The sequence below is a fragment of the Oncorhynchus tshawytscha genome, linkage group LG12 (genome assembly GCF_018296145.1).
Source record: "Oncorhynchus tshawytscha isolate Ot180627B linkage group LG12, Otsh_v2.0, whole genome shotgun sequence".
NCBI lineage: Eukaryota > Metazoa > Chordata > Actinopteri > Salmoniformes > Salmonidae > Oncorhynchus > Oncorhynchus tshawytscha.
In genome coordinates, this window is record NC_056440.1 from 21060277 (window position 1) to 21075021 (window position 14745).

At 45.2% G+C, this 14745-nt stretch overlaps 1 protein-coding gene across 4 annotated transcripts in view; it reads right to left on the reverse strand.

The window, feature by feature from the left end:
* LOC112262693 (methylcytosine dioxygenase TET3-like) overlaps positions 1-14745 on the reverse strand; it is a 61938-nt gene that overhangs the window by 15279 nt on the left and 31914 nt on the right. For all 4 annotated transcript variants that reach the window (XM_042331437.1, XM_042331436.1, XM_042331434.1 and 1 more), the window contains one exon: positions 3058-3148. In XM_042331437.1, coding sequence (XP_042187371.1) covers positions 3058-3148 — 91 coding nt within the window. The remainder of the gene's footprint in view (positions 1-3057; positions 3149-14745) is intronic.

The following is a 14745-nucleotide window of genomic DNA, read 5'->3' on the forward strand; positions in this document are numbered from 1 at the left end:
ATGTCTTGCTCCATCCACCAATGCCACGTTGCACCACAGACTGTCCAGGAGTTGGCGGATGCTTTAGTCCAGGTCTGGGAGGAGATCCCTCAGGAGACCATTCGCCACCTCATCAGGAGCATGACCAGGCGTTGTAGGGAGGTCATACAGGCATGTGGAGTCCACACACACACTACTGAGGCTCATTTTGACTTGTTTTAAGGACATTACATCATAGTTGGATCAGCCTGTAGTGTAGTTTTCCACTTTAATTTTGAGTGTGACTCCAAATCCAGACCTCCATGGGTTGATAAATGTGATTTCCATTGAATCATTTTTGTGTGATTTTGTTGTCAGCACATTCAACTATGTAAAGAAAAAAGTATTTAATAAAAATATTTCATTCATTCAGATCTAGGATGTGTTATTTTAGTGTTCCCTTCATTTCTTTGAGCAGTGTATATCACAGAAGACTGAAATATAACAAAATCGTTTGACATTTTGTTTAAATATTGTTTAGTAATTTTGAAATTATGAAAAATATGAATAACATTCCACCCATGAGGCCACTAGAGGGCGATTTGGTCATTTGACTTCAGAAAAGGGCTACTCCTAACCCTTACAGTAACCCTAGCAAGCGGTTGCATTTCAACAGAGTTTGTTGATATACTATCTAGAACCTAAGAGTGTGAGCATCTGTAGATCATTTATAGGGGACTATCCAAATAAAGTGCAACCACACGAATGTGTGTTTGCTCGGGGTGTGTATGCGCCTGGTTACGTTCTGGCGTGTGTCTCTCTCTCTGCACAATGTGGATGGATTAACTACCAGCATTACTCAGATGTTCGCCCACAGCTCACCCTTTCCTCCCTGTGTATCATACATGTCATGTTGATAACGTCACCCCTGCGCAGGTCTACTATGGTGGGACACATGTGGCTCTGTCCTGAATGGGAACTCATTCACCAATCACCAGCCAGTCGGAAGGAGTGGGCTTGACCTCCATAGGGGTGGGCCAATGGGGTCAGAGGCGGGATCAGGGGTCGGGAGAAGACTATAGAGGGCTTTAGTTCTTAAGTCACCTCTCAAATACAAACAAAGAGGGATCTTCCCCTCTTCTCCTCAGCCATCCCCCGCATCTGCTACCCCGCCCTCTCTCAGGAGAGTGATGAGTCACTGGTCAATGGAAATTATCCTCTGTTACTATAAATGGCCAGTCACTCTCGACCCCGGTCCCCTATACAACAATGTATGGGACATGCACTAAGCACCCCCCCATGTTTAGTCAACAAAAACACTGATCCCAAGACATTCCAGCTGCCAATGAACTATTCCTGTTTTGTCAGTTGAGATTTCCCCGACTTTTAGGGTACTGAATTGGTCAATGTGATTAAGTAGCTACTGTATGTAATGTTTCCATTCACTAGTTTCAAGTTACAATACTCCCAAGAGAAAGCCTCAAACCGAGTCTATTTCCTAATGCAAATGTATCCCTGTTTGACTCTCTCTCAATTTCTCCCCCCTTCTTTCTCTCATTGCTCTCTACCGCTCTGTCTGTTCCTCTCCTCTGTCTCTTCATCTCATCTCTGTCTCTCCGCTGATTTCGCATTTCAGTCATTTAGCAGACACTCTTACACAGAGTGATTTAAGGAGCAATTAGGGTTATGTGCCTTGCTCAAGGGCACATAGACATATTTTTCACCTAGTTGGCTCTGGGAATCGAACCAGTGACGTTTTGGTTACTGGCCCAATGCTTTAAACTGCTAGGCTACCTGCTGCCTCTCTCTCCTCATCTCCTCTCCTCTCCTCTCACTGTGCCTATCCCTCTGTTCTGTCTAATCTGCTGATGCTGATAGTTCCTGTTCCTCCTATTGGATTCTGGGTCAGGGATTCCCTGGGGACAGGATCAGAGGAGTGGGGAGGGGAGAAGGGGATGGAGAAAAGGGAGAGGGGGATAGACCGCAGCGCTGGGGGAGAGGGAGAGAAATAAAGAGAGAGAAAGGGAGGCAAGGAGAGAGGGAGGGAGAGAGAGTGATGCAAGCTCAAAGCTGTGGGAGGGTTGGATGCCAAGACAGCAGGCCATAGCCAGCAGCTCTGGATAACCTCCTGTTCACAGGCAGAGGTGACAAGAGAGGGAGAGGAGAGAGAGAGGGAGAAAGAAAGGGAGGGAGAGGAAGAGAAGGACAGAAATGGAGAGATGGAGGGGGAAAGGGAGAGAACGGCTAACTCTGTTCGAGGAAAATCAGGAGGCTGCCATCAAGAGTTTTGTGGCTATAATCTAGGGGGCTAAAATCCCTGAACGAGCACACTACAACAGTATTCTGTAGTGTTTCCTCCACCCATCTATTCCCTGATATTTCCCTTCAGGTTAAGGCTATTTCAGTCCTTGCTCCTTTGCACTATGTCTTATCTATAGGGAAATACACTACATATACACAAAAGTATGTGGACACAGCTATGCAATAAAACATTGTCAAAAGAATGGCCTTACTGAAGAGCTCAGTGACTTTCAACGTGGCACCACCTCGGTCAACTGTAAGTGCTGTCATTTTGAAGTGGACACGTCTGCAACAAAGGCTCAGCCGCAAAGTGGTAGGCCGCACAAGCTCACAGAACGGGACCGCTGAGTGCAGAAGCATGTAAAAATTGTCTGTCCTAGGTTGCAACACTCACTACCGAGTTCCAAACTGCCTCTGGAAGCAATGTCAGCACAAGAACTGTTCGTTGGGATGAAATTGGTTTCTATGGCTGAGCAGCCGCATACATGCCTAAGGTCACCATGCGCAATTTCAAGCGTCGTCTGGAGTGGTGTAAAGCTCGCCGCCAACGGTCTCTGGAGCAGTGGAAACGCGTTCTCTGGAGTGATGAATTACGCTTCACCATCTGGCAGTCCGATGGACGAATCTGGGTTTGACGGATGCCAGGAGAAAGCTACCTGCCCCAATGCATAGTGCCAACTGTAAAGTTTGGTGGAAGAGGAATAATGGTCTGGGGCTGTTTTTCATGGTTCGGGCTAGGCCCCTTAGTTCCAGTGAAGGGAAATCTTCGCTACAGCAAGTCTGCTCCAGAAGTCTCACCTGGTCTCCATCAGCTCTCGTATGGAGGCCACAGTGGGCCCGGAGCCCAGGTGATTGTAGTACGGACCCTCATCCTTCTCCAGGACTTGCTCTGGGAAGAGGAGAGAGAGAGATAATTACAAAGAGTTCACAATGCAATATAGTACACCTCTAATTCAACCACATACTTTTTTACTTCGTCACAATAATATCTGTATTATTTGGATTAGTGCAGGGCTGTTCTGTGACATTTAAGGTATCAGAGGTAGTAGTGATTGCTTATTCATATCTAACAGGCCATGGAAACCAAGAGGGACCATAGATAGGTGTGACTGAAGATAGATGTAAAGCCACACACACTTCCTCTAACCTGAAACTGACTATGGGGTATAGTCGGGGTGGGGGCACTACATTAGAACCAAGGCTGTTTGAGGGAGTGAATGAATCAGTGTGTGTGTGTGTGTGTGTGTGTGTGTGTGTGTGTGTGTGTTTAACTCTTCTTGTGGGGACCAGAAGTAGTAGTAAACAAACAAACATTTGACCAACTGGGGACATTTTGTTAGTCCCTGCAAGGTCAAATGTTACTTCTACGGGGTTTGACAGTTAATTAACATAAACATGTTTAGCATCTCCAGGCCTCCACACATACAAGCCAGTGATGCATGCCTTCGGAACATCTACGTTTAAAAAAGTCTAATGAATCAATTTAATAATAACCATCACAATAAATCCAATATTTATTTTAGTCAGGTCTAAAGGAACATGATATGAAGAAAATGTATTTCAGGAGAACAGAATATGAGTCGGCCTACTGTATGTTATCTGGCTAAGCTCCATGCCATAGGCTGTAGGCTTGTTCATTCAGCTGACAAGATATGCTTATAAATCCCCTCCATTATTTTTATTTTATATGATTTTAAATGTAGAAGAATATAATTGAACTTCGCTGAATAAAATAGAAAGGATATGTTTCCCATTATGGAGCGAGTGCACATATGAAGTGGCTATGTTGAACGTAAAAGTGATCATTTGAAACAGGTCCTATAGGGTACGTTAGATTTAGAGTTATTTGGCAACTTTAGTTGTTAATGATACAAACCTTCGAATGTCTTAGAAATCAGAACATACAGTATATGGGCTACATGATGTGACTATAGGCTATTGATGGTTTGATAAAGTAGCAAAAAAATGGTTGATCTCTGTTCCTTGTCTCAGGCTGCACAACTGTTCTCTCAAGTATTCATATTTTCAACCATGAGACTGTTCTCAATTTAATCTGATCTTCACTAATATGTCAAACCAGTTGTGATTTATAATTGGCCATTATCAAAACGGGCAGGAACAGGGGCAGGGGAAAAAAGACCAAGCATATTCTGAAAGTATTCAGACCCCTTGACTTTTTCCACATTTTGTTACATTACAGCCTTATTCTAAAATGTATTAATTTAAAAAAAGTCTCAATTTACACACAATACCCCATAATGACAAGGCTAAAATAGGTTTTGAGAAATGTTTGCAAATGTATTAAAAATAAGTATTCAGACACTTTGCTATGAGACTCAAAATTGAGCTCAGGTGCATCCTGTTTCCATTGATCATCCTTGAGATGTTTCTACAACTTGATTGGAGTCCACCTGTGGTAAATTCAATTGATTGGACATGATTTGGAAAGACACACACCTGTCTATATAAAGTCCCACAGTTGACAGTGCATGTCAAAGAAAAAACCAAGCCATGAGGTCGAAGGAATTGTCCGTAAAGCTCCAAGAGAGGATTGTGACGAGGCACGGATCTGGGGAAAGGTACCAAAAAATGTCTGCATCATTGAAGGTCCCCAAGAACAAAGTGGTTTCCATCATTCGTAAATGCAAGAAGTTTTGAACCACCAAAACTCTTCCTAGAGCTGGCCGTCCAGCCAAACTGAGCAATCGGGGGAGAAGGGACTTTTTTCAGGGAGGTGAACCCAATGGTCACTCAGACAGAGCTCCAGAGTTCCTCTGTGATGATGGGAGAACCTTCCAGAAGGACAACCATCTCTGGAGCACTCCACTAATCAGGACTTTATGGTAGATAGGCCAGACGGAAGTCACTCCTCAGTAAAAAGGCACATGACAGCCCACTTGGAGTTTGCCAAAAGGCACCTAAAGGACTCTCAGACCATAAGAAACAAGATTTTCTGGTCTGATGAAACCAAGATTGAACTCCTTGGCCTGAATGCCAAGCGTCACGTCTGGAGGAAACCTGGCACCATCCCTACGGTGAGGCATGGTGGTGGCAGCATCATGCTGTGGGGATGTTTTTCAGCAGGTAGTGACTGGGAGACTAGTCAGGATCAAGGGAAAGACGAACGGAGCAAAGTACAGAGATCCTGCTTCAGAGCACTCAGGACCTCAGACTGGGGCAACAACCCTAAGCACACAGCCAAGACAACACAAGAGTGGTTTCAGGACAAGTTTCTAAATGTCCTTGATTGACCCAGCCAGAGCCCGGACTTGAACGCGATCAAACATATCTGGAGAGACCTGAAAAAAGCTGTGCAGTGACACTCCCCATCCAACCTGACAGAGCTTGATAGAATCTGCAGAGAAGAAATGGAAGAAACTCCCCAAATACAGGTGTGCCAAGCTTGTAGCATCAAACCCAAGAAGACGCGAGGCTATAATCGCTGCCAAAAATACTTCAACAAAGTACTGAGTAAATTGTCTGAATACTTCTGTAAATGTGATATTTTCGGGCGGGTTTTGTGGATAAATTTGCACAAAAAAAATCAAACAACCTGTTTTTACTTTGTCATTATGGGGTATTGTGTGTAGATTGGTGAGGAAGTAAAACAATTTTAATCCATTTTAGAAGAAAGCTGTAACGTAATAAAATGTGGAAAACGTCAAGGGGTTCGAATGCACTGTATCATCTGTATTCGCTATTCTAGTGCATGGAGGCCGCAAGCTTTTCCGCCAATCCGTTGTGTAGGCTACTTTGGTTTTATAGCGGAGCATGTGCTTAATATGAGTAGTTAAGCATTAAATATAAGAAAATGTATTTCACTCCATACATCAACCTCTATTTGAGGAGCATGCTCTCGCTGCCTGACAGGGGATATTCCAGTCAAACTTTGTATGCCTTGGGCTCTCCAACCCTGTACCCATGCTTCATTTTGGAAACTAAACATATACGACATGACCAAAGGTTTGTGGACATCAGCTCATCGAACATCTCATTCCAAAATCATGTGCATTCCTTTGGAGTTGTTCCCCTCTTTGCTGCTACAACAGCCTCCACTCTTCTGGGAAGGCTTTCCACTAGATGTTGGAACATTGCTGCAGGGACTTGCTTCCATTCAGCCACACGAGCATTAGTGAGGTCGGGCACTGATGTTGGGCGATTAGGCCTGGCTTGCAGTCGGCGTTCCAATTCATCCCAAAAGGTGTTTGATGGGGTTGAGGAGGTCATGGCTCTGTGCAGGCCAGTCAAGTTCTTCCATACCGATCTCGACAAACCATTTCTGTATGGACCTCGCTTTGTGCACGGGGGCGTTGTCATGCTGAAACCGGAAAGGGTCTTTCCCAAACTGTTGCCACAAAGTTAGAAGCACAAAATCGTCTATAATGTCAATGTATGCTGTAGCGTTAAGATTTCCCTTCACTGGAACTAAAGGGCCTAGCCCAAACCATGAAAAACGCCCCCAGACCATTATTCCTCCTCCCTCAAACTTTACAGTTGGCACTATGCATTGGGGCAGGTAACGTTCTCCTGGAATTCGCCAAACCAAGATTTGTCCGTTGGACTGCCAGATGGTGAAGAGTGATTCATCACTCCAGAGAACGCGTTTCCACTGTTCCAGAGTCCAATGGCGGCGAGCTTTACACCACTCCAGACGACGCTTGGCATTGCACATGGTGATCTTAGGCTTGTGTACGGCTGCTCGGCCATGGAAACCCATTTCATTAAGCTCCCAACTACCAGTTCTTGTGCTGACATTGCTTCAAGAGGCAGTTTGGAACTTGGTAGTGAGTGTTGCAACTGGCCTACCACTTTGCGGCTGAGCCCTTGTTGCTCCCAGACATTTCCACTTCACAATAACAGCAATTACAGTTGACCGGGGGAGCTCTAGCTGGGCAGAAATTTGGCAAACTGACATGTTGGAATGCAAGTCACTGACCTCTTCAGTAAGGCCATTCTACAGCCAATGTTTGTCTATGGAGATTGCAAGCTGTGTGCTCAATTTTATACACCTATCAGCAACGGGTGTGCCTGAAAAAGCAGAATCCACTAATTTGAAGGGGTATCCACAAACTTTTGTATAGTATATTTACAACAGTTTAGTGTATTTAGTGTAGTTTAGTGTATTTCACCAAACTGTTGACAGCCCGTCAGCGTGCTTGAGAAAGGAATAAAGGAGAGAGAAGGAGATGGAAACTCATGATGGTGAGATATTCTGTACAGCTAAATGTAATGTGTCACCCATTTCATTATGAAAATAAACAATTCCCTATTACTAGGCTATTCAAAATCAAATACAAATTCACTGTATAGGCTAGACCAAATATGTACCACAGACATGTTAAATCCGTTAAGTTTGATGTTTTTCTGCCATGCGTAATATGTGATAGGCTATGTATTGCATTTCGGCCCAATCATCATTTTAATTCAGATTATTTTGGGGGGCTTTGGCTAATAAACATGATATGCCTAAGCTCTAATATGCATATGGATGTTTTCAATGAATCATCACATCAGAAAACGCTGTCAATTTCGTTAGGTTTTTCGTTGTTAGGTTTTGAAACAACATCCACAACAATCATGTTTTACACTGTTTCAAGCGGCTGTTGAACTTCTTTCGTTAAATTGATCATCACAGTGAGGTAAGTTTTAAAAGTAAGATAGGCCTACTGTTTTGATGGTATGCTTTTGATGTGATTTTCAATAGCATTTGCACTGATGTCAGTGGTTAGATGGACAATAGAGCCCTGAGTACCAGGCAATTAGGACCTGATGGTCCTTAGCAAGTTGGGTACTACCAAAGAATGTCCAGAGTGCGTAAGAGGAGATCACTGTAACTCAACGGTCACGCAAAACTTTACTGCGGTCATGACTCATGATTTCCGGTGTGGTGGTAATACGGTCACAGCAACAGCCCCAGTCAGGTTACACATGGGGTGTTTCAGTGTGGTGTTGTCAGGGGAGTGTGTAGGCTTCACTATGGAGGCCCGTTGTCTGGCGCCCTTGGCTTTTGGTAACAGCCAACAGCCTTACAGCACAGCAAGTGTTCCCTGCATCTCTCAGTCTCCCTAAAGGGCTTTATTGGCATGGGAAACATATGTGTTTACATTGCCAAAGCAAATGAAATACAAATGTACAGAAATGTACAGAAAACATTACTACATTCACAGAAGTTCCAAAGGAATAGAGACATTTCATATGCCATAGTATGTCTATATACAGTGTTGTAATGATGTGCAAATAGTTAAAGTACAAAAGGGAAAATAAATAAACGTAAATATGGGTTGTATTTACAATGGTGTTTGTTCTTCACTGGTTGCCCTTTTATTGCTGCTCTGATGGCACACCGTGTACTCTCATGAGTGTCAGGTTCTTGTCCAGTTCTGACATTTTAGGTCACCACATACTAGTACATGTCCCTGGGCCTGGAAATGATTGATTTCCCCCTCCAGGATGGAGAAGATGTCTTCATTAAAGTATGGGGATTCTAGTGGGGGGATATTTGAATTTTTTTATTAAATTTTTAATTTCACCTTTATTTAACCAGGTAGGCTAGTTGAGAACAAGTTCTCATTTGCAACTGCGACCTGGCCAAGATAAAGCGTAGCAATTCGACACATGCAACAACACAGAGTTACACATGAATAAACAAAACCTACAGTCAATAATACAGTAGAACAAAAGAAAACAAACAGTCTATATACAGTGAGTGCAAATGAGGTAAGTTAAGGAAATAAATAGGCCCTGGTGGCGAAGTAATTACAATATAGCAATTAAACACTGGAATGGTAGATCGGCAGAAGATGAATGTGCAGGTAGAGATACTGGGGTGCAAAGGAGCAAAATAAATAAATAAATACCAGTATGAGGATGAGGTAGGTAGATAGCCTATCTGTAAACAGCCCATCTAAGTACAGGTGCAGTGATTTGTAAAATGCTCTGACAGCTGGTGCTTAAAGCTAGTGAGGGAGATGTGAGTCTCCAGCTACAGATATTTTTGCAATTCGTTCCAGTCATGGGGAGCAGAGAACTGGAAGGAAAGACAACCAAAGGAGGAATTGGCTTTGGGGGTGACCAGTGAGATATACCTGCTGGAGCGCGTGCTACGAGTGGGTTCTGCTATGGTGACCAGTGAGCTGAGATAAGGTGGGGCTTTACCTAGCAGAGACTTGTAGATAACCTGTAGCCAGTGGGTTTGGCGACGAGTGTGAAGCGAGGGCCATCCAACGAGAGCGTACAGGTCGCAATGGTGGGTAGTGTATGGGGCTTTGGTGACAAAACGGATGGCACTGTGATAGATTGCATCCAGTTTGTTGAGTAGAGTGTTGGAGGCTATTTTATAGATGACATCACCAAAGTCGAGGATTGGTAGGATGGTCAGTTTTACGAGGGTATGGCAGCATGAGTGAAGGATGCTTTGTTGTGATATAGAGAGCCGATTCTAGATTTAATTTTGGATTGGAGATGCTTAATGTGAGTCTGGAAGGAGAGTTTACAGTCTAACCAGACACCCAGGTATTTGTAGTTGTCCACGTATTCTAAGTCAGAGCCGTCCAGAGTAGTGATGCTGGACGGGCGAGCAGGTGCGGGCAGCGATCAATTGAAAAGCATGCATTTAGTTTTACTTGTGTTTAAGAGCAGTTGGAGGCCACGGAAGGAGAGTTGTATGGCATTGAAGCTTGTCTGGAGGTTAGTTAACACAGTGTCCAAGGAGGGGCCAGAAGTATACAGAATGGTGTCGTCTGCGTAAAGGTGGATCAGAGAATCACCAGCAGCAAGAGCAACATCATTGATGTATACAGAAAAGAGAGTCGGCCCGAGAATTGAACCCTGTGGCACCCCCCATAGAGACTGTCAGAGGTCCAGACAACAGGCCCTCCGATGTGACACACTGAACTCTATCAGAGAAGTAGTTGGTAAACCAGGCGAGGCAATCATTTGAGAAACCAAGGCTGTCGAGTCTGCCAATAAGAATGTTGTGATTGACAGAGCCGAAAGCCTTGGCCAGGTCGATGAATACGGCTGCACAGTAATGTCTCTTATCGATGGCGGTTATGATGTCGTTTAGAACCTTGAGCGTGGCTGAGGTGCACCCATGACCAGCTCTGAATCCAGATTGCATAGCGGAGAAGTTATGGTGGGATTCGAAATGGTCAGTAATCTGTTTTTTAACTTGGCTTTCGAAGACCTTAGAAAGACAGGGTAGGATAGATATAGGTCTGTAGCAGTTTGGGTCTAGAGTGTCACCCCCTTTGAAGAGGGGGATGACCGCGGCAGCTTTCCAATCTTTGGGAATCTCAGACGATACGAAAGAGAGGTTGAACAGGCTAGTAATAGGGGTTGCAACAATTTCGGCAGATCATTTTAGAAAGAGAGGGTCCAGATTGTTTAGCCTCGCTGATTTGTAGGGGTCCAGATTTTGCAACTCTTTCAGAACATCGGTTATCTGGATTTGGGTAAAGGAGAAATGGTGGGGGCTTTGGCGGGTTGCTGTGGAGGGTGCCGGGCAGTTGACCGGGGTAGGGGTAGCGATGTAGAATGCATGGCCAGCCGTAGAGAAATGCTTATTGAAATTCTCAATTATAGCAGATTTATCGGTGGTGACAATGTTTCCTAGCCTCAGAGCAGTGGGCAGCTGGGAGGAGGTGCTCTTATTCTCCATGGACTTTACAGTGTCCCAGAACTTTTTTGAGTTAGTACTACAGGATGCCAATTTCTGTTTGAAAAAGCTTGCCTTAGCTTTTCTAACGGCCTGTGTATATTTGTTCCTAACTTGCCTGAAAAGTTGCATATCACGGGGGCTATTCGATGCTAATGCAGACCGCCACAGGATGTCTTTGTGCTGGTCAAGGGCAGACAGGTCTGGCGTGAACCAAGGACTATATCTATTCCTAGTTCTACATTTTTTGAGAGGGGCATGCTTATTTAAGATGGTGAGGAAGGCACTTTTAAAGAATAGCCAGGCATCATCTACTGACGGGATGAGGTCAATGTCATTCCAGGATACCCCGGCCAGGTCGATTAGAAAGGCCTGCTCGCAGAAGTGTTTCAGGGAGCGTTTGACAGTGATGAGGGGTGGACGTTTGGTCGCAGACCCATTACGGATGCAGGCAATGAGGCAGGAATCGCTGAGATCTTGATTGAAAACAGCAGAGGTGTATTTGGAGGGTGAATTAGTTAGGATGACATCTATGAGGGTGCCCGTGTTTATTGATTTGGGGTTGTACCTGGTAGGTTCATTGATAATTTGTGTGAGATTGAGGGCATCAAGCTTAGTTTGTAGGATGGCCGGGGTGTTAAGCATGTCCCAGTTTAGGTCACCTAGTAGCACGAGCTCAGAAAATAGATCGGGGGCAATCAGGTCACATATAGTATTGAGGGCACAGCTGGGGGCAGAGGGAGGTCTATAGCAAGCGGGAACAGTGAGAGACTTGTTTCTGGAAAGGTGAATTTTTAGAAGTAGAAGCTCAAATTGTTTGGGTACAGACTTAGCCTGCAGAGTTCTGTATTACTTTCTATCTTTGCAGTAGATTGCAACACCGCCCCCTTTGGCAGTTCTATCTTGGCGGAAAACGTTATAGTTAGCACTGGAGATTTCAGGGTTTTTGGTGGTTTTCCTAAGCCATGATTCAGACACGACTAAGACATCTGGGTTGGCAGATATAGGTAGCACACAAGGACATTTTTCTCTGTTTACATAATTTCCAGCCAGATGTGAAATGTTCCTGTTGTGACTAATTTAATAGAGTGGGTTAGGTCTGCTCTATACCAAATTAGCATACCCCCTGAGTCTATTCCCTGTTTCACACCTGGTAGTTTGGTGGATGGGACTTCCAGCTCTCTGTAGCCTAGAGGGCAACCAGTAGGTCCGTCTCCTCTATACTATGTTTCTTGTAGGATGACAATGTCTGTATTTCCAATTTCTTTGGTGAAGTCTGGGTTCCTGCTCTTTAGACCAAAGGCAGATGACCTCAAACCTTATTTACTCCAGGATGAAATGGAGAAGGTTTTGTGTTTCATAGTGTCTAGTGTTGTTTTCAGTGGTTTAGGCTGGGACCATTACAGCAGGTGTGAGCCGAGCATGTTGAGCATCTGCTACATACCTCTTAGGTCACAGGATGGTGTTTGGGCGGGTGTACTAGTGGGTTTTGGCCTGTTGCTCTGCTCACAGCCTGGGCATATGTGTAACTTTTATGTTGAGGTCCTTGCTGCAGGGGCAGAGGGGCATAAGACTGATCTACAGGGCCTATATAAGGTGTTGCTAGGGTTTGTTTGGGGAGGGGATGTAGCTGGTGGTGCTGTGGTCTGGGTGTAGGTCCTCTTGGTGTGGATCCTGTTGGTGCAGATCCTCCATCACGCAGTTCTGGGAGAGTGTCTGGCTGGTCTGGCGAGGTGTCCGTTTCTCTGCTGCTCCTATATGAGGTACTGGGGCTGCGGTTGAGGGTGACATCCTTCAGGGTCCTGGCAAAGGTGGGGACTGCTGCCTTGTAGAGGTGGACCTGGTCATAAAGGCTGGAGGAGTGGTTGGTCAGGTAAACATTTGGTTTTGAGGCACAGTCCCAGGAAATGCTTGCATTCACCCGCTGCATAGTGAAAGTATTTTTGTGGTAACAGGGTGGAGATAACCACTTGTGCGTTGGGGGAAAGTGGAAGAGGCTTTTTCAATCACTCCCTTGAGTGCTGTGGCCACACTTTCCTGCTGGGCTCTCAGGTCATTTGTGCCTGTGTGTATTATAATGAGGCTGGGGGCACCTAGTCGGTCCTCTGACAGCAGCTCCAGGGGACGCCGGGTGTTCGGACACCAGAGTTTAGCCACTTGGTGTTTTGGAAAAAGTTTCCTCTCATAAACATATTTCTCATTTGAGTCAATTAGGAGTATAATCTCTGTTTTTTGTGTGTCCTCAGTGGGTGTGGGGGTGTTGTCAGGAGAGCTATCCAGTGGGCTGACAGAGGGATGCCAGTGGGGGGAGGCTTCCTTGTCTGTCCTGTTGTGGTGTTAAGGCTGTGGTTGAGGTCTGAAGTGGGCTGTTCTGTTGGCTTCTCTAGGGGGGTGGCTAGCTCTCTAATGAGTGGTTATTTGTCGCACCTCAGATTTCTCACCTCCTCCTGCAGTGCTGCTAGCTGGGCTGTGTGTTCCGGGGGGATGCTCATCTGGCGTGTGTGTCTGTGCTGCCTAGACTGTGTGGACTAACTCTCTGAGCTCCACCATGTCTCTCTCCAGCTCAGTGAATGTATCCCTCTCAATGATGGAGGAGCAGTATGGTTGTGGACCTGGCTGTGTTCAGCACTGAGGGGGGGGGGTGACTATCCTCGTCTGCAGGACAGTTTGAAGAGGTGTGATCAAACTCGCTCGAGGTGGGGGAGTCGTCACCAAGAGAACTTCTCATGCCATGCTCTCGCTTTGATTAATTCTGTCTCCCTCTTCCCCTCTCTCTTCCTCACTGCGCCAAGCACACTAAACTGTTTAGAGAAACACTGGCTCTGCTTACCACTGCTGAGCACTTAAAAATGTTAAATTAACACACTATCAGACCATTTAGACAACTGACACGGAACACTAGAAAACTTTGACAGTAGTGACTTACAGGACTACAATATATAAACATACACTGCTGTAGACTACATTAACTACTATCCAGGTCTACAGTATATCTACCACAGTACTTACTGTATATGTCAAGCTAGTCTCTGTATGTCAGAATCCGAGCAGTGGCCTAATTTTGACCAGTGCACTAAATAGGAAATAGGGTGCCATTTGGGACGAAGCCAAAGAGACTGTGTCCCACTCTGTCAGACATGTAGCCTAGACAGAATGTCTGCTCTGTGCTGTCTGCCAGCCAGATCCACACAGCCACCCCACACAATGGACACAATGGCTGCCCTATTGTTACCGCTGTCTCTCTATGCACATTGCACTGTAGCTTACTGGAGAGTAGTGGCTCGGGACGCACATCCCAGCAACATACACACACCCACCCTGGCTGGCTAGCAACACACATTCTCAGACACACTCATTAGATGTCCAGCAAGAAGAGCTGGAGAAGAAGTGATTGGACCACCTGATGAACAGTAGTAACAGCCTTTATACACCAAGAAAAAATGGTTCCCACAGGAGAACCCTCTTAGGTTCCAGCTACAACCCTTTTGAGTTCCATGTAGAACCCTCTGTTCAAATGATTCTACATGGAACCGAATTGGGTTCTACCTGGAACCAAAAAGGGTTCTCCTATGGGGACAGCTGAATAACCCTTTTCGGTTATAGAGAGTACCTTTTTCTAAGAGTGTACATCGGCTGCTGTATAGCCTCAGCCTCTGCTGTACAGTATGTGAAATGTCTTCAATTAACACTAAATGTATGCGATCATAGGATACACTTCCACACTTCATCCCCTAGGTGGCAGCAACCGGGTCTAGGTGCTGAGCCAAGGTTTGATAAGCACATCAGGTTCTGCCAATGAACCCTCCAGAGTCTAAACCAGGTCTAAGCCG